This window comes from Scatophagus argus, chromosome 16 (genome assembly GCF_020382885.2).
Source record: "Scatophagus argus isolate fScaArg1 chromosome 16, fScaArg1.pri, whole genome shotgun sequence".
NCBI classification, from domain to species: domain Eukaryota; kingdom Metazoa; phylum Chordata; class Actinopteri; family Scatophagidae; genus Scatophagus; species Scatophagus argus.
The window spans coordinates 9,038,926-9,063,930 of NC_058508.1; the positions used below are offsets into that span (position 1 = coordinate 9,038,926).

Below are 25,005 nucleotides of genomic sequence, written 5' to 3' on the forward strand. Positions count from 1 at the left end.
CACTCTGAAAAGTATTTAAAGTATTGTCTGTTACAGTTCTTTTATGTACTTAACTAATGATAGCTGGTGTTCAGTGATATTAATGCATCTCTGTGATTTGTCTTCAAACCAGATTCCCTTTATTAATATAGTATCATAGTGACATAGTATGTAACAAGCTTGTGTATATGCTCAGAGTGGTATCAGCTCTTTCACAGGAAGTGCTGGGTTTCACTACATCAGGTTGCATTGTAAAAGACAGTGAACTCTCCTCCCTCCTTCCTGATCTCCTCTATCCTTTTCCTCTCCCCATGATTTCCCTCTCTCCCTTCTCTGCTCCCAGTGATGTTAAAGGTCAGGCCTGTCTCTGCCTCTGAGATAAATCAGCTCCCATCACATCACTGTGTGTACATCTTTTTTCCTAAACCAGAAAACACACTCTTACACACACACACACACACACACACACCTGACAGGAGTGGCATTCACTGTAGAGTTGAATAAAAACAAAAAACACTGCACTCAACATGATACAGGGAGTCATTTTCCATGGTCTTTCTGGCTCACATGTTCATAGGTATGCACACACACACACACATGCACACACACACACACAAAGGTGGTTGTTTAAAGCTGTAGCAATACAAAGAGTTTTAATGTCACATTTATCTTCTCTGTCCCAGGCTCTTATTGCTGAATAAACTGCTTTTTCACACTCTGTCCCCTCTCTGTGATGATCTCTCTCTCCCTGCAGAGTGAATAAAGGACCTGCTGCATTTTATGGCGGCAAAGATTATCGCTGTGCCCATTACCTTAAAAATTCGAAAGACTGTTGAATGCTGGTGAAAATGTTTGTACGTTGGCGCATGTTTTGGCTGCTGTTATCACAGCAATATACTGTACAGCCTACCCCATAAAGAGTGAAAAGTTTAAAAATGGTGAAAGAGACAGAGGACAGGTGGGTGGGCGGACAGATGGCATGAAGAGGAGATACATGTAGAGACAGGCAGAGAGAGATGGGCGCATAGACAGGTTTAATGTGGTTTTGACTGAATAATGGAAAGCGGCATGTTATCCTCTCAGAGTTACTGTGCACTAGTAAAACCAGATACGTCCCTGCTGCTTCCACACTACATTGACAGCTGTGTGTGTGTGTGTGTGTGTGTGTGTGTGTGTGCAGGCTTGTTAGCTCTAGGTGTGTGTTTTATGGTCAGAAAGAGATGAGGCACAGACTGATACTCTCTCCTGACGGCGCACATTCAACCTTCAAAACCCATTACTTGTCTTCTCTCTCTCTCTCCAAATCTCTCTTCAGCGTCTCTCCCTCGTCCTCCTCACATAACCTCAGCTCATCCTTAATGTAATTAACCTGATTCGCTCCCTCTGCTGCATTCACCCTGACTGCCCTGCCTGCTCCTCTCCTTTTCTGATTCTTACATTTCCATCCTCTCTCATTCATTTCTGTCTTGCTGCTCTCTTATCCCTTGTGACAACCTTAATTTATCCTTTCTTTTCTATCTTGACTTGACACGTATGTAGATTTACCCCAGTGTATACCACAATTGCTTTAATTAATCATTTGACTGACCAATTTTCCTAGTGGCATTTTCACTGTTATTACTTTATCCACCATATTTATTATTTTTTCTAAGAAACTTCTGGGAAAGAAGTATGTAATTTGGCACTAAATATAGTTAAAAAAAAATCTTCTATGAGAATAGTGAAGAAATGATTAATTGCACCACCATAACCTGTGAAGAGTTTAGAAACAGATGTTGATTCCCTTTAAAGAACTACTGAAAAAAGTATCAGAGAAAAACCTAATGCACTATAATTTCAAGAATCCTTTATGCAGCCTGCACTTACAACCACATTCAAAAACATGAAACACTAAAACCTGCTTTGGTTTTGGTCAGCAGTGATGTAAAGTACACTTTGTCAACGGATGAAACAGTCCTTCATGCTGTCTGCTCCTGTTGAGTAGGTTTGTGTTTTGCGATACTTTAATTGACCCCAGGAGGGAAACACTTTTTATTTGTAATCTCTACTGGTAGAAATGGAAGGGAGTCACTGAAGGGTGAACACTAGACCTCCTACAGACAAAAAGATTTCAGCTAGAAATAGATTCCAGCTTTTATGCTAAAATTATTTTGATTTTCTTTTTCCTCCGTTGTTGAAGTCTTTAAAAAAAAAAAAATACACCATAAACTAAAACTCTTGACTGAACCAAAGACCGGAAAGACAAACGGTAATGCATTCCTGCTACTCCAGTTAAGATGGTGTATTATAACCATGGTTCGAATTATGTGGGAGCCAACAGGAGCTTAGCGCCCATGGAGAGAGGACTGGCTCCCATGAAGGCAGTAAAATCATACATCTGTGGGGGTCGCTAAAAGTGCAGCATCATTATACTGTAATAACAATTAAAGCTCTTTTCCCTTCAATATATTGAATAATATTTACGCTAAAGATAGAGAAATAGCCAAGAATAAACACGTTTTCCAAAAGAACAACAAATTACTGTTAGGTACAGCCTGATTATACATCAGCATGCCACTACGCAGCACAGGAGAACGCTGAGAGTTTGCAAACGTTAATCCTTTCAGAAGAACCACTTGCTCATGTTGGTTTTGTTCATTGGTTTTCAAGACAAAGAATTATTAAGTTAGCCTACTGGCAGCCACGCCAATGAAAAAAAGGCCACTGCTGCCAACACCAGATGTCATCGGATGTCATGGGTTCCAGGAGCACAACCACAGCCTGCTGAAACAGACCGCTTTGGTCTATTTTGTCTGCATGGTGGTAAGAGGATGGCTTTTACTTTCTGCTTATCTCTTGTATGCATTCTCCCTCTGTGTAAAGCGTAGGCTACGGGAGAAAAGCAAAAACAATATGTTTAACAAAATAAAATAAAATACAGGCTACTCTGTTTGTGCAAATATAATGAACCACATTGCCTCTCACTTATGAAAATCACATTATTTATATGTATTTATTTACTATCTGCATCCACACATCACCTTCATTTTTTAAAGAGAAAAAAAAAAAGATCAAATCATAATTCGGACCCTGATTATAACCAGTCCTTATTAAGGACTGTCCATTAACACACAGGGCAAACTGATCAGTATTACAGTACATGTGCAATCATACCAAGCATATCACAGCTGTTAAATTAATGGTGGACGAAACAGACTGGACAGAATTCAATATTTTATTAAAAGGCAAATTATCAGCCAAGATAATACACCAGTAGGTGTGCAGAGATAGCAGCACAGAGAGCCAAATTTACAACCTATACTGACAGTATTTCAGTTCAAACTGACAGATTTAAAGGCCAGTCGGGAGACTCTGAAATGAGTCTACAAATATTGGCTTATTGCAGACTCTCCCTAATACTCTCTGTCTTTTACATCTTTCTCTCCAGCAGTATTTCTAAATCCTTATTTCTGTCAATTTCTATTTACATGGTCCTCATCTCTCTTAAATCAAATGTCAACAAATCAAAATCCCTGCCCTGCCACTTCCTCTCTCTTGTTGTGTGTGTGTGTGTGTATTTGGAGCCACTTACAGAGGTCCTCTATTACTCCTAATGAGAGAGCTGCGAGCGGCCTGTCATTCCATTAACCTCATCAGGACTGATGATCACATGCACATGTGCTTGCATTTAAAGAAATAATGATCTGCAGTGCTCTCATCTGTGATTGATTACGTTGAACTCTTAGGCATAAGGTCAAATGACTGAGACACTGCACACATGGGCACGTGGGCGCACGCACACACACACACACACACACACATCACAATACAAAAAGATGACGGCCAACAAAAGTCACAGTGACTCCTAAACTTGCCTTTTTCATTTCCTTTGACAGGCCTATACAGTGTGTATTAAATTGTTTCAGCTCCTGATATACTTTTTAATAGCTGATCCACACCTAACCTCATGCATCACTTCATGCATGTTCTTCTAAAGTTCTGATGTATTTGTTATATTAGCATTATTTATTAATATAACTTTCCGCTCTCAGCTACAATTAATTTTACAAAAGACTGTAAGATAATGGTCTGTGGGTTTGAACATGGTTTGGATGAACAGCCCAAGTCTGCAGTGGGCTGATCAGTGGGGGCTCATGCTCTTCAAAAATAGCAAAAAGTTTCTTTCTTGACTCACAGCTTTGATGACACTTGATGATTCAACATACAGAAGATGGTTGGAAAATGAGCAGATAAGAACTGATAGACCAGAATGCAATGCAGCCACATGACATGTCAGGTTTAGTGCGACATGTATGACTCACTCCTCCTTCACCTTTATGGATAACCCACAGCTGAACACAACAAGTTCTGAACTGAATCCTAACATTTATGAAATCAGAAATAGCAAATTATCTAACTGACAAGAAGTGAAGTATTTTAAACCCAAAGTTCTCACTAGAGTAGACATAAAAGGATGCAAACACAGGCACAAATGTCTTAACCTGCTGAGCTTCTGCTACAATACAAGCTGCGCCTTTTTGCCTTAACCACAAACATATTTAAACATAAAAAACAGATGGTGTCTGTCATTATAACAAATGGCTTCAGTCCTGCGGTGCTGTGCTCTGGCAACTGAGACTTGAGGACCAACGGGATAAAATCAAGGCCCTATTTTTAACTTTTACTGTCTTCTTCTGTATGACCCACTGCAGGGCCTGAGCTGTTTTTCACATTTTGCTCTGCAATCTAATTCTTTATCTGGAAGAGCTTGGAGGAGCTATTAGACATCTATCTGGATTTATCCATCTTCTATTCTTCCTCATGTCCGCCTCGTTTTCTCATTCTCGTCCTGACCCCGCCCTTTTGGACTCTCTTTTTCTCTCTGTCCTTCCCCTCATCTCGTATTCGCCTGTAAGGGTGCATTTTGTGTGTCTGTGTTGTGTTAGCTCTTGGCATTTTCATGCTTCTGCATGCCTGGGTGCTTCTGTGTATCTATGAGTAGATATCCACAGAAAAAGAGTGTGTGTGTGTGTGTGTGTGTGTGTGTGTGAGAGAGAGAGAGAAAGAGAGAGTGCGTGTGTGCCCCCTAAGGCAAGGCTCCAGATGGCCTTAAAACAATGAACAATCTTCCTGACCCTCTCATTATTCTCTCAGATTCAATTAGCAGCTGATCAAACCAAGCGGGAAAAGCTGTTCACTTCTAGAAGCTTTGCAAAATCACCTCAGTGGCGGAACACACACACACACAGACACACACGCACGAGAAACCATAGCCACTGTAAGACAGCAACAACAAAAAAAGAAAACGTTTCTCTGGTCCACATCTCTTGCAAAAAAAAAAGAAGAAAAAGAAGTTTGAGTTTCAATTTTAAAATCATTTAACAGCTGTATGCAGTTAAAGCCATAGAGTGACACATCTCTTGGTCTTGTGTTCCACTGCAGGAAACTCACCTCTCACCCATCCTCCTCCACCTGCTCTGTTCCTCTTTACTCTTCTCTGTTTATTCTCCTCATTCTTCTTTCCATCCACTTGACTTTTGATTGCTTCTCTCTGTCTGTCTTCTCCTCTCCCATCTTCTCTTTGTGTATTTTCTCCTTGTCCCTTGTTTTTTCATTCTCTTTCTTCTCCCTCTGCGCTGTTTACACTGTACTCCTATAGTGTTTGAAGGTCTTTCCTCTCCTCACTTTCCCTTTCTCTCAACAGCTCTCATTCTCCCCTGTACTCTGCTTCTTCCTCTGCTGCACTCTTATTAGCTGTGTTTACATGGAGCCTGTCCTACCATTAACAAACAGAATTACAGCTCAATCAGAGCAAGAACGCCTCATTTAACCAACTCGATCAAAATAAAATGCCCACTGGGGTTAATGTCATTAACATCTGTTCTGTCTGACATTAACTCTTGTTCCTGTTGTTTTCTGGTTTCAGAATATCTTTCTGCACATGGTCAGTGTAGTCAAAGAGGTTTGATTGGAAGGCACATGAGTCTCAAATACTGTTTTATGATTTACAAGCTCTCTTTTCTACTGATGGGTCTTCCCTGGGGAACAATCTGTGACTCAGTGATGTTTACTAATTTCCAGGAGGGTCTAAATCATACAGTATCGTATGTGGCTCAACTTTTCTGGAATGGTAAACTCAGATATACCTGTTGCTTTTGCACAGCATTTAAATGACTGTACAGGGCAAGTCCATCTTTTTCAAAGGTTTGATCAGTCATATTGCACCGGTCATGACTCTACTCTCTCATGGAGCACATGAGCAAAGCATTATATAGCACCATAATGAGTTACACATCTACTTTTTAAAAATCAAACATGGTTCCATTTGATAGTTCTGTGGCTTCAGGGTGGATGATGACAGTGCAAAAGTCTACAGTGATGCTAGCAGCCCTGTGAGGTTGTACTTAGGTGCAGCAGTGCCTTGAGCTAAATGCTAATGTCAGCATGCTAATATCTTCACAATAACAACGCCACATGCTGATATAAAGCAGGTACAATGTTTAGCATTTTCGCCATCTAAATTTAGTGCGTCAACATGCCAACGTTTGCCAATTAGCCTCAACACAAAGTAAAACCAGGCCGAATGGGAATGACAGAAAAAGGGGGTTGGATCATCCTACATATGTGTACCGGATTACCAGATGTACCAGATTTCTTGGTGGAGCTACATGAGGAGTCAGGGGATCGCAAAAATATTCATCCTCTGGGAACCCTGAACGTTTGTTTCACCCCAGTCCATCCAGTTAATGAGATATTTCAATCTGTACAAAAGCGGTGGTCATTAGATAGAAAGCTAATGTTCACCTCAGAACTGTTAACAGTGTGCAGCACAATCTGAATTAAACCAAGCAACACAGTTTTGCTTCAGTGTATGAGTAGGACATGGCAAGTGCATACTAAGATTCTTGTACTTATTCTTTTTCCCTGGATGAACAATTCATCGGTGAAAACGATATCATGTTATGAAAACAATTATGCCACGCAAAAATGCTTCCTCATACACTAAACCACATTTTTAGATGATTTTTGTCTAAAAGTACGAGTCCACACGGCCCTCCTTCCAGTCCAAACCCTGGATGACAGCCTCCTCTTCAGATAAGTGTGCACTTCAAATGAGCACAGACACGAAGCTAGGTGGGCTAGGATGAGTGTAAAATTAGCAGCTATCCACGCTGGGCTGTTAATGCCACATCCCTCCTCCCACGGCTAACGTTGTTTTATCCATCTCAGTGGGTTAGTATCAAATGTTTGAACAAAGGCAGACACATTTTCAGGTGGAGGTCATTTTGTATTAGTACAAAATCAAGCATACTAAAGTTATATCACCACTCATTGCACACAGCTTGGTTTTAAGAGTAAAATTCATATTGTGCAACTCCTTTTTAGTGTCTTTCTCCTCCCTGCTGATATATCCATGGAATTTTTCTCCCACTCTCAAAGGTCTTTATGTTCTCTCCTTTCTTCACCGCTCCTTTCCTCTCTCTCTCTGCTGTAACACAGGAAGCAGGATTGCCTCAAAACAATAACACTCTCAAATGTGTGAGCACACACACGTTCACGGCATCTACTCCACCTGATAGTAATCATTCAGAAAAACGATAGATGCGTACACACACTCTCTTTTTCTTTTCCTGTCCCTCTGTCTCTCTCTCTCTCTCTTTCACACACACACACACACACATGCAGCATAGCTCACCATGTCAGTTACCAAATAAGGAAATAATATGCAAGGTTGCACAAACATCATGTTCTGCTTAGTCGGGAAACACACACACACGTGCACACACACAGGTGGTTGGCGTTTCCTACATTATAACACCAAGTAGCCAACTTACATTCATATCCTGTTTCAAAATAGCAATATTATATGTAGAAAAGTTTAACTGGATGCTTCTCATGAAATTAACGTGACATAACTACCAGGATAATGCGTTCCCACTCTGTTGCGATACTGAACTACAAAAACACAATTCATTTGTAGCTGCGCTGTGGTGTTTCAGCCTCAAACTGACACCAGCTCACAGAGAGCATGTTAACCAAAGAACTGTTGTAAAGTTTCATCACAACCCTGGCAAAATTAAGGTTAGGCTGCCACAACAGATTCAGCTCTAACCCGCCGTGACCATCGCCAACAGGCCTGCTGCCTGTTACCACAGAAATAAAAGGTTCAATGAGAGGTTTGTTTGTCTCTGAATTTAATGAATATGGGCATTCTGCCAGATCCAAAGTAGAAGTGGCTGCTGGGGACTGAACTTAACAGCCCATCCAAACCAAAAAAAAAAAAATGACAACACTGGTGGATGGTTTAAGTGGCCATAACGACAGCTGTTTACATCAATAAAAGCATCTAACATTTGTGGCCCACCTAAAATCAGCCTGTGCGATGATACGGCTCAGCATTAACAGGAGATCTTGGGGCTGGGCTACAACAGGTAGTTACTCTCCATGAGCTGCAGGGGTGCTGATTCTGTGGCTCATCTCAAAAAATCTCTTTGAGCAATTAATACAGCATAAAAAATTGTGCTGTTAAATATTTCTGACATGGTGTTCCTCCTCAATCATCTCCAAAGTCCATTTGATTCAACTGCACTGCAGTCACTGATGGATGTTTCATGAAGTTCCTTTTTTTAAAGATGGGTGCATTTTTCATTACACTGACTATATATTTTGGGTGGAAATTTTGTTCATTCTTCAAATAAAGACTGGGCTTTAAAAAGATTTTTCTCTCTGCATCAGCAGCTGACGTAGTGGAGGATAACAAGCCAATATGGACTTCAGTTTTGCTCGTGTGAGCTGGGTTGACAGATGACACTCCTATCAGACAAACACACCAGCACCAACCCACATCCTCCCTCTCATACACACACACACACACACACACACACACAAACACACACACACACACACACTGGCGCTCAGTCCACCGCCCTATGATCTGCTCGTTAGAACAACGCCTCGTTAAGTCTCTGGCCTGGCGATCGGCTCGCTAAAGGAGAGCCTGTCCAGCGCCCATCGCTGACACAAAGCTGCCAACCGGAACAAACCAGATCAGAGCTCGGTGTGTGGGAGGTCTGTCACACACACTCATGTTAGCACTTCTCTGCCTGGAGTGCACTATGGCTCACAAACGCACCGTTGGAACTCCTAGCAGAGGCCCATTAGACACACAGTGACACACATGGAGACACAAATGCTAACTACCGCACAGACTCGTGACAACTGTCCTCCTGCTGCATTATGCGTGAACGCCCACAGACATACACTGCACATGCACATATACACACTCCATAGAGGAGCGACTGATGTCTCTTAATTACATCTTTATTTGGTGTTTGTCAGGTGAAACACTGAATCACTCTCCTTGCTGGGTTAATTGTGAATTAAACTGACTGAGCAATGTTGTTCAAGAAAGTTTGGCATTTTCAATTTGCCACTAAATGGCTAGCGGCAAACAGATAATGCTGTTCCCCAATTAGCTGTCTGCGAGCTGCACACATTTACCACAGAAGAAGAAGGAAAAAGAGTTCATAGCAAGATTTTGATATTTACCACTTGCAGAAGATTTTACAACTCACTGAAATTCTAAAATGGCACAATAAGCATAACTTCACTGATCTCCAGCAGGGAGTTTTGTCATTATAGCAGCAGAAAGAGAGCCGTACGTGTGAACAAGGAGTAAAAGGCAGTAAAACACATTGTGGCAGTTTGTGCGATGTCTTCATTTCCCATAGGCTTCCTAGAGTGTTCCTATAGCTGACAGTGTTCCCAAGTAGATGCCAGCGACCTCTGACCTGCACATTTATCACAGAACAGACAGGTAGCAGTGCATATAAAAAGTTATTACACAGCTTACAAGAGTTGTGCGCTCTATATAGATGCACAGAGTGCAGATGCAGACAAAAAATTCTCATCCATTAAATCCGAGCAGATTTTGAGTATGTGATGCGTTGACAAGAATCCTCCTTTGATATTTCTGCACAAAATTTGATTTAGAAACCATGTTTCCATTTATCGTATCTCTTCCGTTCACAATTAAAGTGCCATCAAGTGTAATGATTGTATTCTTCAGTCAAACTGTGTAAACACAAATTGCTACTTAAATATCTGTACGAGTTGAAATCATGACAAACCCACAATCACACATTTCCCTTTGCAGAAGTAGATTGTAACTGTAACTTTCAGAATTGTGCTGAAAAGTAAGCAGCATCATGAGATCTTTTTGACTCTGCATTCAGCGTTAAAGCGTTTGGTGACGTATGTCTCTTTGCTCTCCAGACAAGTGCATAACAGCACCATTATATAGCTACTTCAGCTAAAATCAGGCTGTTTAACACACACCAGGCCGCCTGCACTTCAGCAGGGTCAGCTGCCTCACGACGCCCTTTCATCGCATACAGAGGCACTGTTTGTGTGTTTGTGTGTGTGTGTCAGAGAAAATGCAGTGTGGGGTGCAGTTTCCATGTGTGTTTGAACTGTGATAATAGAGGTCCATTAGGAAGCAGACAGGAGGCCAGGAAGAGCAACGTTCCTTCATTACAGCCTAATGGATATTAAACAGAAGTCTCCTACCACACACACACACACACACACACACACACACACACACACAAATACACACACACAAACAAGCAAATAAGAAATGCTTTTGATAAGGCTACCATTACCCCAAGAGGCAATTAATGATGATCTGAACTGTCTGTGAAAGATTAATCCATCAACATTTACCCACTGCCTGTGTGTGTGTAAGCTCTATATCCTCAAGCTCGATCCAGGGAACAACAGATCATTTACAGGGAGGACAGTTCATTGGTCTTTGGTTTAATCGTACTTTTGGGGAGAAGCCTAGACTGCTTTTCCAACAGATCTCATTTTAACACAACTGCTGCTTCAGTGGCTCCAACCTTAGAGCAGGTTGGAGAAGCTGCATGTGACCGGAGGGTCGTCAGTTCAAATCGCCCCCCGGCTGGCAGGAAACATTTGGGTGTGGTGGAGTGATTAATAATGATGTGACTGATGTGCCCTTAACTCCCAATTTGCTCCCCGAGCGTCGCCCGCGGCTCCTGTGTGTTGCATGTGTGTGTGTTTCAATCAGTGATGGGTTAAATGCAGAGAAGCAATTTCCCAGCTTGGGATTAATATAGTAAATAAAATTAAAATGAAAAAACATTTAAAAAAAAAAAAAAGTGTACATCCACTCGGTATTTAACACATGACTGTTTAGCAGCTCTACTCCTGTGCTGACTCAAAATGATGATGATCAGTAGGTGTCTAAGAGAACTACTGAGCGTCTAATATACATGGAGTTACTTTGGACACATGCACACTTGAAAGCTTCCACCTGACTGTTCCATCAGAGACTTCACATGTAAATGACATTGCTTTATAAAATAAATTCCAATTTCAAACAATTTTCACTGTGTGTGAAATTATCTTGTAAAACATTTCTAGTCTCTTGGCTTTACTTTTATTTTTCCTCATTTGGTAAGAGAAAAAAAGTGGCAGAGTGTTGTTCCGGTGCACTCCGGCGGCACTACGTCTATGCTGCTGGGTTGCTACATGTTCCTGATCTTGTAAAATGACTAACAGAGAGAAATCCACACCTTGGGATGAAGACCATTTCAACTATGACAGAATAACTGAGAAAAATCCCATGCTGAAAATCTAAATTTATCTACATTCACATTTAACTGAAGGTGTCACCTTTTAAATGTAATCAAAACAACACTTTTTTGACAATAATAGTCTGCTGCTCTGTTTTGACAGCCTGATAAAGACCCATGTCAGTGTGCAGAACTTTGACAGTGAAGGTAGTGAGCTGTAACTGAACCTCTGACTGAAGGAAATGTTACAAATTGACACATTGTAATATCATACCTTCATAAAAACTTTCTTCTTGTGACTCACGATGCAGCTGCATTGAGTTCAAATTCAGACTTATTTTGTACTTTAGCACAGTGTAAAATATTTCCTAAGGTAGTGCACATACATGCACTTTAGATTTCAAACTGTGATCTGCATAAATCTTGGATAATTCAACAAAGTAAGACAGACTATTGCAAAAGAAATAATAAGAAAACAGCAGCCGGCATGGTTTTGATCAGATGCCTAAATTCAATCAAAGCAGATGTGATGCCTCCTCTTATTCTGCACGTCTCTTTGTGAGTTCACTGTCAATTCAATTTAGTGTGGGTTACATTCTAAAATGGACATGAAGTCACCCAAAAAAATCAGATATGAGCAACAATTCAGTGCTGAGCGTGAACGCTGGGTCAACTTAGCCTTAGTCTTTTCTTTCCAGCAAAGTTCAGCAAAACCAAGCAGTTTTTGAGAGCTCTGTGTAGACTCAACAGCTCCTCTGTCGTGCAGTAAATACTGCCTCACTGCCTTTCAAGTTGCTGCCAAAGCTGTTCCAGCTTTGCCTTCACCGTATGACACCAAAATAAAACACTGGCACATACAGCCTCTATGAAACATCTCAGACTCACAAACACACTGAAATACACCCCCAGTCTTAATTTACCCTTTATTTCCCCTCCCCCCCTCGTTATGTCTGGTACCTTACACAATCACCACCTCTATAAAATAATCATAAACAATGTTGTTATTGACTCAGCACTCAAACAGGGACGCTCACACACATGTTGTAGATCGACATCCCCCCCTCCCCAATGCTCCAATGTGCAGCAGTGCTATCCTGTTGCCTAGTAACCAGGTAGAGTTTCTAGTAAGAGCCTATTCGCTGAGAGAATCCAACAGTCCTAGACTTCTCCCTCTACCTCTCTCTGCCTCACACGCTCAAATTGCAACACACATTTGTGCCGTTTGAAGTTGCTTTCATTATGCAGTTTAAATTCGCCCAGCACTTTTCCTCATCATCAACCTTCAATCACCACTCTGCTGTAAAACTAGGTTGCTGTAACTCTTATTCTTCACATAACACTTATCTGCACACCTATGCTCGCTCTCTCTCTCACACACACACAGTTACTCCAATCCTGTAGACAAAGCAGAGACACGTGCTGCAGAGCCGAGAGAGGAAGAGGCTGCAGTTTTCAGGTCTCCACGGGGTTGCAGTTGAGTATCAGGCTACATCCATTATACACCACTGCTGTAAAAGCATCTCTTGTACTTGTACTCTTGAACGCACAAACACACGCATGCAAGCACGCACAAAGACAGCCAGCAGATAAACGTGTAGAAGTACTTGGCACAAGACGCAGCCTTAAAAGAAACAAGCTCACGTTTCCTCTGCACTTAATTGCAAACATATAACAAAGTACTAAAACTATTGCAAAATTATTTACTTCCTAAATGAAGCAGTGTATAAAATAAACAAATACTAAACCCTGCACTGCCATACAAATCACTCCACTCAGTTTGTTTCTTCACGAGTGCAAAACAGTTGTGTGATGTTCCTTTTGCTTGCTCTGAGGTGTGTTCAGACGACACTGTGCACAGCAGAGATGATGAGAAAAGTGGCTGTTCTTTGTACTAAAGAAGGTCTGAACTGAAACAAAGTTACATACATGCTAAAAACTGAGTGACATGAGCTCTTACTACCTCTCACACACACAATCACAAACACTGTGCTGTGCTGACCGCATTGCCATGACAACCTTGTGTGAGATGCTGATGGGTTTCCCAGATCTCTTATTTATTCATCCATCTCTGCATTACTCTTTCATAGCAGCGCGCGCACACACACACACACACACACACACACACACACACACACACACACAGATGTGCATTCTAACACATGTCTCAACACGGTTCCTAACACACATAAACCGTCATTTACAAGTTGGTTTGATCAGAGTTTGTATCACGGACAAAATCGGCATCTGTCAGTGTCAGAATGTGTGCCTGTGTTTAATCAGGTTGGTGGGAGCGGTTTTTTTATTGCCTCCAAAACAAATGAAAAGCTGTCTATACAAACTAGGCCATTACAAATGGTGTGGCTCCTTCTCTCTTTCTGCGTGTGTGTGTTTCTTTCATTTCAGTCATCTTTCAGACAGTAATGCGATCAGCGGCAAAGTGAGGGCTGCTGTGTAATTCATGTGGAACTTGACTGTGGGGAAACGGCTCAGAACAGCAAGAACACACATGCAATACAAACACACACGCCAACAGCACAAAAAAAAAAGCTCATTAGGAACAGCAGCGCAGCTACTAAACAGCAAACGCAACGAGGCAATATGACCTAAAAACATAACTGAATACTAAGCACCCTGTTGAAGACAGGATGAAGAAAAGGATCTCCAGTTGACTGGGAGGGTCCACTGATGATCCCAACCCCAGCACGATGCACAGCCCCTGGGGAGCCCTGTGCTGACCTCCCCCTCCCAGCACCTCCTTCAGAAAAAGAAATACATTATCGCCTTTTCAGGTCATTTCTTGCATCTTGAGGATCCTACTGGGTGTGTATGAGTGAGAGTGTTGTTTGGAGATGAGGTACAGTGGTCCCTCTTGAATCTGTGTTGGCTCAGTTTTCAATTATACCTCCTGATTCTCTGTCTTTCCACCTCCTATTTTTTTTTTTATAGCTGAGATAAATCCACTTTTACTGAACTCTATTCCTCTCCAGCTCAATCCCTTGGCCAACATCACGCACCAGCACACACACATACACTCATGCCGATAAATCAATACAGCTTTGGAGTCAGTCAGTCCATGTCAGATGCAAAGACACTGAGAAGAATGATTAGACAGAAATTATTTCAGCAAGTGTTCTCATTACTAAAAATGCATCTCTTTGCTGAGCATGAGTGTGTGTGTGTATGCAAATACATATTTCATACTGCAGTACACTGAAAAAAAACATACACAACCGATCCCTGTCTCCAATGGTGCAACAAATAAATAAATAAATAAAATTCAAGTGTTGCAGTCAGGACCCACACACCTTTTGCCAGCTAGCATTGAGAAAGCAATGAGAGGAGAAGGAAAGAGAAACAAAGAAAGAGCACACATTATTCAGCTGCAGCTTTTTTGGAGAGAGACACGATGAGGGTGTGGGAGGAGGGGTTGGTTGGGAGTAGTTGTGTCTTGAGGATGAGAAAGCCACTGCATCTTCACTGCAGCAGCAATCAACCAGCAGCTAAAGACAATAAAATCCACAACAGAGTTAGAAAGGTCAGAGAGCTACATGCTTGTCATTCACACTTCTGATTGACTGAACGCCATGTCCCATTGTCAGACAAGAGAACCGTGGTAAAGTGCCATAGATTGGATTTAAATGACCAGTTTCGGTCCTTTTCATTTCTCCCAGTGTTCCTGTTGGTCTTGTGCAGCTCTTTTCTTTCATCATTCCTCTCTGTGTCCCGATTCTCCTCCCCTTCATCCTTCCCTTCACTCATTGTTCTTGTCTAGACTTTTAACTGTCATCTTTTTCCAACATCCTGCTTTTCTACCTCCTGTCCTCTCTCTCTGACCTCCCCCGTCTGTTTTCCATCGCAGACTTCATTTACTTCCTCTTTTCCTCCATCTCTTGACTTCTGTTTTCTTTTAGTGTCATCCATCCATCCTCGTCGCTCCTTCTCCTCTCCTAAATTCTCTCTTTCCATCCTTTGCCGGACAACTACCTACCACCTGCTGCACTCAGAAAGACAGGCACACACACACACACACACCTTTTGTCAAATGTATTTTCATTAAGACAAAATGTACGAGAGTGAGAGTGACAGAGCACGTTTTGGGTGGTAGGTTGATCCGTGGAATCACAGAACACACTTCTGGACCATTATCAACATGATACATAGCCATGGCAACAGCTGCCAAAAAGCCCTCCCACGGCAAAGCAGGGCCAATCAGAATGGCACTACTGCTACAAGGAACTTGACTGGCAGCTCTCTGAGTGAAAAGACAAACTGTGCAGACAGATCTGAGATCACCATCTTCTCCTCTATATACACAGAAAGGAACTATCAAACTCTCTTCTGCCTTCACAATCGTTTTGCCTAATATCACACATGGGAGCCTTACCTTTTAAATGCTTCTAAAATGAAGAATGCTCGGGGAAGCCATGGCCTAGAGGTTGGAGAAGTGGCTTGTGACCGGACTGGCAGGAAAAATTTGGGTGTGGTGGAGTGATTGATAAGAAATGCCCCCCACCCCTCCATTAGCCGGCTGATGTGCCCTTGAGCAAAGCACTTAACTCCCAGTTTGCTCCTTGGGCGCCTGACAGTGGCAGCCCACTGCTCCTGTGTGTGTTCACTGCATGTAATTAGCTGGGTGTTGCATGTGTTTTCAACCAAGGATGGTTGAAATGCAGAGGGAAAATTCAGTGTATATATAAATACATACTGCCAGTAAAGTTGATTTACATATACTTTTACAAAAGCAGTGAAAAAAAAAAGAAGCAGGACATGTGTCCTGACAGCAGCCAGACGGCAGCAGGTGAAGAAGTGTGTGGCAGCACCATGTGTCACAGAGGTGACACACGTCTGTCGGCAGCTCTCCACCGGCCAACTGTCCATTTAGCAGTGACAAGGACTGCAGCACACAGGGAGTTGGTCATGCTAAACTGAGAGAACAATTTCATAGCATGTTTTAACAGTGATAAGACCGACAGAAATGTCCTGTCTTACTGAGTTTAGACAGCAGAGGCACGTTCAAGAACTCAATTGTCTCCTCTCCTCAGCTGATTAATTCTCTGACCCTGCACACCACCAGTTACTGACTTCACTTAGACTGACCTTTAATTCTTGATACAACAGACTTATCAGTATGCTCTGATGACACACAACCTGATCGACTGACAGAAATCTCTGCCCTCTTCCATATTTTTACCTTCATGGAATAATAATTTTGTGAAAGATGGTTATCCACTTCAATGCCAAGAATTAGATCAATACTATGCTCATGTCTGTAATGGTAACTACACCAGGCAGCTGGCTCTGTCCAGAGGTAACCTCTAAAGCTTGTGAATGAACACATTATTCCTTTTATTAAAAAAACATGCAATAACCTCCACAAGCTGTCAAGTCCCCGTAACACCATAACTTGTTGCTCTTTCAAAGTTTTAAAAAGGATTTCAAATAAGATATTGCATTTTAGTTTGTCATATACCTTCCCCATTTTCAGTCTGAATGCTAAGCTAAGCTTTAGCCTCATATTTAAAACAATCTTCTTATCTAACTCTCAGCAATAAAGTGATTAAGTGTATTTCCCAAAATATCAAACTTTGAGCTTTTAAGCATGTAATGTAATGCAATCAAAGCCCACACACAGCAGGCCAATCACAGGGTTCCTGCCCATAACCCTGGTGGTATCCATAATTTCTCAGGCAGCAGCTACCATCTTGCCAGCAGCACAAACATATCAAAATTCACACACACACACACACACACACACACACAGTGAAGTGCATTTTGGAGTCAGACGTTCAGAGCCTGAGGCGGGAGAGGGTCACTGCTTAAATACACAGTGTTTGTGAATGCACACAAACACACTCATTGAGTGTATGCGTTGAGTATACGCATACACACTTCGGAATGCACGCGCACACCCTGCGTTTACACACATGAAAGCCTGTGCTATTAGTTCCAGATCATTTTGCGAAGCAGCCTGCAAACAGTGAGCCTGGGGATAAACAAAGATCCTACTGTACTGGAAGTAATCCCACGACACACACAACTTAACACCCTGTGGACACATGCACCTACCTGACCACAACAACACACACACACACATACCAGATGATAGGAAAATGCACCAACTGACTTGCTCGCGCACACACACACACACAGATGAATATTAAAAAACATCTGGAGTGCCAATAAACACTGTTACACTGAAATGCATATTTGTTTACTTATTATAGTTGGCTAAAATAATGGATTACAAATTAATGATTCACATATCATTTGAAATGTTACAGCTATGATACCAGAGTTTCGCCATAAAAACAACACTTTCATTGATATGTAAAACATGTAAACATGTAAAAACATGTAAAAATCTAAATCCTTCTGTAAACACGTCTTCTAAACCTTTTATAAAAAAGTGAAATAAAAGCGTAAACAACGGGCATTCAGTTACAGCATTCGTGACTTGACAGTTTTCAGTAATCTGTGGTACGAAGCAGAAAATTATGAACAGGCCGTCATACACTGATCATCCAAAACATTAAAACCAAATTAAAATATATTCTGAACGTCCCCGTTGAACTGCCGAAACGTTTTGAAACGTTTGAAACGTGGTGTTGTGGCTGATCAGTGTATATGCAAGAAAGAGCCTGTGAATGATTTGTTGCCATACAATACAATCTATGCGTGCTGGTTTTTGATGTCATATCTATCAAAAAATAAAAGTAGAGTGCCATGTCTAATGTCTTGCAATCATGTGCTAAAATGAGGGACCCGAGAGGTTTGGTCCTCCTTTACAAGACACAATGCAGAATTAGACTCACTGCACATATACAGCACACATATATGCACAAAGATACACACAACCACACACGCTGTGCAGGTTGTGCCAGGACTTCATACGTCAGAGAGACAGGATCCCTCTGTCTCTGCAGCAACACACACCTCATGACCCCCAATCTGCTGTTATCATGAGCACAGGCCAAATAAAATGAGTCACCAAACGCAAATGCACTGTTCAATAAAAATACAGCGAGACAAACAGTGAGACTGGCAGAGAGTGAGAGATGCACAGAAGCTTGTCTGTGTGTTTAAACAAACACACGCACACACACACACACACACACACTTCAGGATGCCTGTTGAGTGGCAGCAGGAGGAGGACAACCTGCTGACATCAAGGCCAACTCACACTGCAGAGATGAAGTCATTTTAAGACACAAGCGTGCGCGCACACACACACACGCACACACTAAGAGAAAGAGACCTTTAAAATGGCATCACTGTGGGAGTTAGAGGAAGTGTACGACTCAAACTTCTTGCCCCTGTGACAGAGCTTGTGGGTTATGTAGCACTGCTGTACCATTGGTTATTAAAGTCGCACCTCAGCAAACAACGACCTTATCATGAAGTCAAGACCTGGTCTAGGCTGCATTTTTAAAGGGACAATTCACCCAAAAATCAAAGATACACATCTTTCCTCTTACTTATGGTGCTATTTATCCGTCTTGATTCTTTTGCTGTGAAAAGCAGAGTTTGGGAATTATCTGGAGTAGGGATGTCTGTCTTCTCTCAAATATAATGGAAATATATCGCACCCAGCTTGCAGCGATCTAGCACCCCTCTTTTCAGAAATCATGACCTGGTTATCAAGATAATTCACAGAACTTGTTGTAAGCAGTTTCACGTAGGAACTGTTGACTTTCTACGAACCTGTATTTAAACATACATGTAGTCATGGACAATGAAAATGAGACCTCATAAAACCTGCCCAAACCGCAAATGGCCAGAGAATAAGTAATGGCTAAATAAAATTCAGCAAGTGTGCATGTGTGTGTGTGAGAGAGAGAAAGAGAGAGAGAGAGAGAGAGAGAGAGAGAAAGAGAGAGAGAGAGAGAAAGAGAGAGAGAGAGAGTCTTTGCGCTGTCTCATCTGTATTCATTTATGAAGGAAGTACAAGAGGCCCTCTAAACATGTTTAGAGTATAGGATGACTAATGGAGACAGATAGCACGATGAATCCACTCATCTGTAATGGATTAACCTTGTCTAGCCTTTGAATCTGATCTAATCAGTCTGAACAGGCTTGTTATTCTATCGCCCTGATCTCACTAGCAACTCCTCGACATTCAGTCTTGTGACAGCGTTGCAGGAGGTATTAGCACTAAAAAAGTCGATTCAGGTATAATGGACTACATTATCTACTGGACAGAGCCCTTCTTAGAATTCAACATGTTTTAACCTGTACCAACAGATGCTTTCTAGTTCTAGTTTGGCTTCTGTTTCATCTGTAACATATCGTAAAAAATGCCCGTAAAAAGTTTCTGTAGTCCCAGTTGACATTTTCAACTTGCTGTCCAAGCAACAGCTCAAACCCTAAGGAGATAGAATCAACTATCACATTACAAAAACTATACTAAAATTCTTCACAGTTTAGGGACTTAGTTTTCTCAAAAATTTTCACTTGAAACATAAACATTTAATCATTAAACGATTATCGAAATAATCAGCTAATAATCAAAGCCTTCAGAAGATTAGTAATTAGTTTAATTGAGATGGACAATGCCTGACAATCAAAAAAAAAGGCTGATACAGCTGACAGTCTTGAATGTGAAACTTGAATGTATCAATGATGAAGTATCTCAACACGGACCCTCAAACACAAAAACCCACAAAAGCTCCCTTATTGAAAAGTGTGGCTTTTGTCTTAAGCTGGTCATTGGTCTTTGTGACTTATTTGAAATGAAAGCCAGGAAAAAATGTAAATTTGATCTTTTGATTGTATTGTATAGTGCACAAGTCAAGAACAAAGCAGTTAATAACTTCAATAGCTTTGCCACTGCAGCTTGAGGAAAGACATTTTTGGGCACATCCTATAGATGTTCATCTACAGACGAGAAATCAGGATGGCTGATAAATGATGATGAACATAAACAATGAGTAAAAATGCTGATTTTATTGTTACTATTTATTAGCACCTTGCCAAATACAGATTCAGTTTCTTGCAGCAGGCAGAACTTGGCTGCAGGCTATCTGGATTTTATACACTACAATTTTCTACATAACAGTTTGGCCTCTGATTTGTCCAATGTCCAGCATGTATGCTGAGAAAAGATACGGCTGTAAAAAAAAGATTTGGGTTTCAGAAAGGAAAAAAAAGGAAGGTAAGGATTTAACATAACATTCCTTATCTCTTTGTCTCTCTTCTCCAGTGCCAGACTCTATTCACAGTATGCATGCCTTTGTGTGGTCGAGTGGCAGAGCATTTATGCTGTGAATAATATTTACATATCCCACTGTGGACCACCAACTCTGCAGTGCTTACACAGTGGGTCCCGCACGCACACACCCATACAATCACAGACACTGAGGAATTAAATATAGAGAGCTGTCCAGAGAGATTTGCTCTTGTGACATGACCTGGTTGCAGTTTTAAACAAGTAGATACAGTGTCATATCGAGCATGTGATATTGTGGGACTTGTTCATTAGCCATGCTGTCTTGGTACAAACAGTCCTCACTGTCGCCAACCAGTCTTTTACTGTCATCATTCAGCTGGAAATCAGAAATGTGATCAGGACCCACGCTGGAAAAAGCACAAGTGTTGACCATAGGAGCATCTGCTTTATGGTATTATAACTCAGTAACCACTGCAGTATTATCCCTGCTACAGTGCTGTGAACAAAACATACATAATGAAATGCAACGTTAACATCTGCCAAGCAGCAGGCTGCCAAGCACATATGTCTTATGTGCTTAAGCCTACATGTCCAACTGGATAAGATTAGATCATTTTTGGACTTTACCCCTCTTAACCCCTTTCCTCATCTTGCTATAATTTCCACTTTTACAAAATAAAATCGCTATATTGCTTCACCTTCATCTTTATAGTCTCAAAGGACGTAGATGAAATGAACAATACCTCAAATAAAACAAATCAAGTGATAACAAGTTCAAAAAGAGCAAATCACGAAATTCTGTGTCCAAACTTTGAAACATCTAAATACATCCTCAACTCTTGCATGGAAGCAGCATAAGAAAAAGACAGACTTGGCCAGAATCCATTCAGTTAAAAACAGCCAACAAGATGTGCATTTGTATGATTTCCAAAATGCCTGCACAGGTCTGCCAATTCACTCCCCTTTAAATTATTTTCTAACTAACTTGAAAGTAACGGCTCATTGTGGACGGGTCACCTCCCTGAATTGTGTAATATATGCAAAAATCATTTTCGCATTTTTATTCAACCGGTGAAGATAGATGCATAAAGTCTTCTGTGGCTCTAAAGGGAGCTTTTCCAATTACATCATCAGGGTTACCTTGAGTTTCTAGAGATTTCTACTACTTGCCACAAAACTTAAAAAAAAAAAATATCTGCACATATTATCTTATTACAGGTATATCTGTATCTGTGTCATTTGATATTAAAGCTGAGTAATCATATTGCAATAATGCTGACAGATTGCAAATGTGATATGAGTTTGGATTTTAGTAGGAATGTAATTTTTTGCATTTCATTTTTATTGAGAAAAATAGAAAATCAACAAAGTGATTGTTGATTTCTACACACAACATCATGTTCCTTTATATCTGCAACATAATGCTTAAGCTATAATGATATGTCATGACACATTTTACTTTCAGCAAAAAATTGTAGCTCCTGCCATTTGGAAATTGCATTCAATAATGACTAAATATGATTTAGAAATATAATTATTCTACTCTCTATAACAAACAGAAATGCCAAACTAGGCTTGAGGTAATTGAGAAACAGTCTTACCGTCCTAGTATTATGACATAGTTTGTCCAGCAGAGAGCACTGAAAAATGTATTTAAAAAAAAAAAAAAAATAGACAAGAAAAGAAAGAGAAACGAACACGAGATCTGTGTCAAAATTGATTGTTTATGTTATATGTTCATATGTTCTAAAAATGTATCAGCTCGTATATGCTGGCAGATTTTTTTTATATTTTTATAACATACATGTGGGGTAGGCCTGGTGCCGTCAATAATCTCGCATAAGCTGGGCTATAATTAAGCTCTTTTCAAAATTGCCGCATAATATGGACAAAAAGTCTGGATATCTTTTAACATATCATTCAATAGCACAGGGCAGGACAGAACAAGATCACTCAGATACTCATTTCATTCTGGAGATGTGCATATCATCAAAACACTTTCCATCCCTGAGAGAAACTGCCGTTCACCAAAGCCAGGTACCATCAGATCCACATTCACTTCTTGTCGTGAGAAGGGTCATTAATGAGAGTTGGCTGTCGCGCATTGACCAATTCAGACAGCCCATTGACGTGGGTTTGACCTGTGTCATTGTCTCTGTCTGAATGAGGTATGAATCATCAATTCCACTTCCTGGAGCTGACTATCTTTTGTGAGGAAATAAATGCATTTTTGCATGCAGCTTTGCAACTATACACTCATGAAACAACTGTGCATATCCAACTATTTATCAACCTGTCTACAGCATGTAGACTTAAAACACCTTGTCAAGATCAATTTTCAAAATGATATACTTCCATCTCCAGGCTGCCACTACCATTTGCCTATACAAGACAAAGACAAGATACCAAATCATCATGCAGTGTTGTTACAATATCTGTGGTCTGCAACTGGTCAGAGGCTACAGCAGTCAGCCAGCTTGCACATTGGCTGTAGTCTTGCCATGACAGTCGAAGACAAATGAAAGATACCAGGAGAGAGGATAAGTTTGTATTTCACAAATTTGTTCATATTTTTACTCTCAGTACACAGCAGATTAGATTCTAGGTAAACAGGAATGTACTTAGAAAATAAATATGACTCTGGGCTTGATTTTGTTCTTACACCACCCACCTCCCTGCATCAGGAATGAAAATCATTGCAGTGGTTCATCTTCACGTTCTTTTCATAGTGCTTGGATTTGGATGCACATTACGTTCCTTTTTTGTCTGTGTTCCAGTGTGTTAAAACATGCCTAAGATGAAAATTATCCAAGATGTTCAGCTGAGGGGTAATAATAGACACCAAAACAGTCACAAGCAGCACAGATTTAGTTTGGACTATTTGGCGTCCTTGCATTAAATTAAAACAGATGATTCTTAGCACAAAATGGCTGACTTAATGATAGTGCTACACATGACAGAATGAAAGTTAATCCAGAAAGCTGAGATACCTGACAGGCATACACAATCAGTGAAAGGATGCTGCCAGTTGTGACCAGAGAAGAGTATCATTGCCTGTGTTGGCACTCAGAATCTGAAAACGTCAATATGGACAAGGAGTTCTCACTTTGTTCTCTTGCTTATATTAACAGTGACGATCAACGCAAAAGTCCAAGTATACAACAAATGAACACTTGGAAGGAATATCGCTTGGCTCCAAGTGGCCAACATACAAAATTTAAAAACACAAAAGCGGTCACGTTTGCTCAATGTGTCTCCCTGAGGTGACACTTGCCACACCAGTGTGGCTCAGCCTGACCAAGTGAATGACCTACTTGATGGATTTAGTGACTAATAGCATCTCTTAGCCATTCAGAAAAGCACAGACCAGTACACAAGATCAAAATATAAACCATCCAACTCATGGAAAGTAACATTTACTATTCTCCCCATGAAGTCAAGCTCAAGAAAACTACAGCAAGACAAGTTAGTCTTACATATACATCCACACCTCATTAGTCATCTCATATGCTCAAACAATGGCCTTCTAAAGAGGTTCATTCCAAGTGGTTGAACAAATTACCTGTCAAGTTTCACCAGTGTGAGGCCATCTAAAGCTACACTTACAGGACTAGCATAAAACTTTAAGGGAGCCGCAACAGCTGACTACATTATCAAGTTTTGATGAGTGTTTTGGACTGAAAAGCATATGAATTACATACCTTTTAATCAAGTAAAATGTGTAAGCTTGACAGTACTCACACATACAGGAGGGAGGATGCTTTTGGTCTTACCAGGGGTCAGAGTGAGTTAGGTTTCCAGAAAATGAAAGGATATGGGTTACAGACCATGCGAAGACACCAGTTGCGAGGCCTTGTTGTTTGCTTTAAGCAGAAAAAGGCCACAGGGGCCAGGGCCGGGTACAGCTGCTGCTCCTCCTCCTCTGAGACACAGTCTGGATCGCGTATAGGGGCCGTTATGCGAACTCCCAACGTTGGTCCAACTTCCACTTCCAACTCCGGTTCCTGGTTTTCATGCTCCTGAACTTCAGGACTCCATTCTCCTCCTTCACCCAGACCACTACTGCCCCTTCTCTGCCTCTCCACCTCCTCACCATGACATCCTCCAGGGTCGACATCATGACCCGGGGCATCTTTCCTGTAGGGCGTAGGTATAGCAAGCCTCACCTCCTCCTGCTCCTGCCCCTCCGGGCACTCTGCGTACTGAAAGCGCGCTCTCCCCTCGCCATCAGTCATGATAGAGCATCAGGCAGAGCCACTCTGAAGGGAGGTCAGAGGGAGA

At 41.2% G+C, this 25,005-nt stretch overlaps 1 protein-coding gene across 2 annotated transcripts in view; it reads right to left on the reverse strand.

Moving 5' to 3' along the window:
- Window positions 1-25,005, reverse strand: part of cacna1ha (calcium channel, voltage-dependent, T type, alpha 1H subunit a) — a 146,246-nt gene that overhangs the window by 78,352 nt on the left and 42,889 nt on the right. For both annotated transcript variants that reach the window (XM_046415589.1, XM_046415588.1), the window contains one exon: window positions 24,541-24,983. In XM_046415589.1, the coding sequence (XP_046271545.1) occupies window positions 24,541-24,959 (419 nt within the window). In that variant the 5' untranslated portion in view covers window positions 24,960-24,983. The remainder of the gene's footprint in view (window positions 1-24,540; window positions 24,984-25,005) is intronic.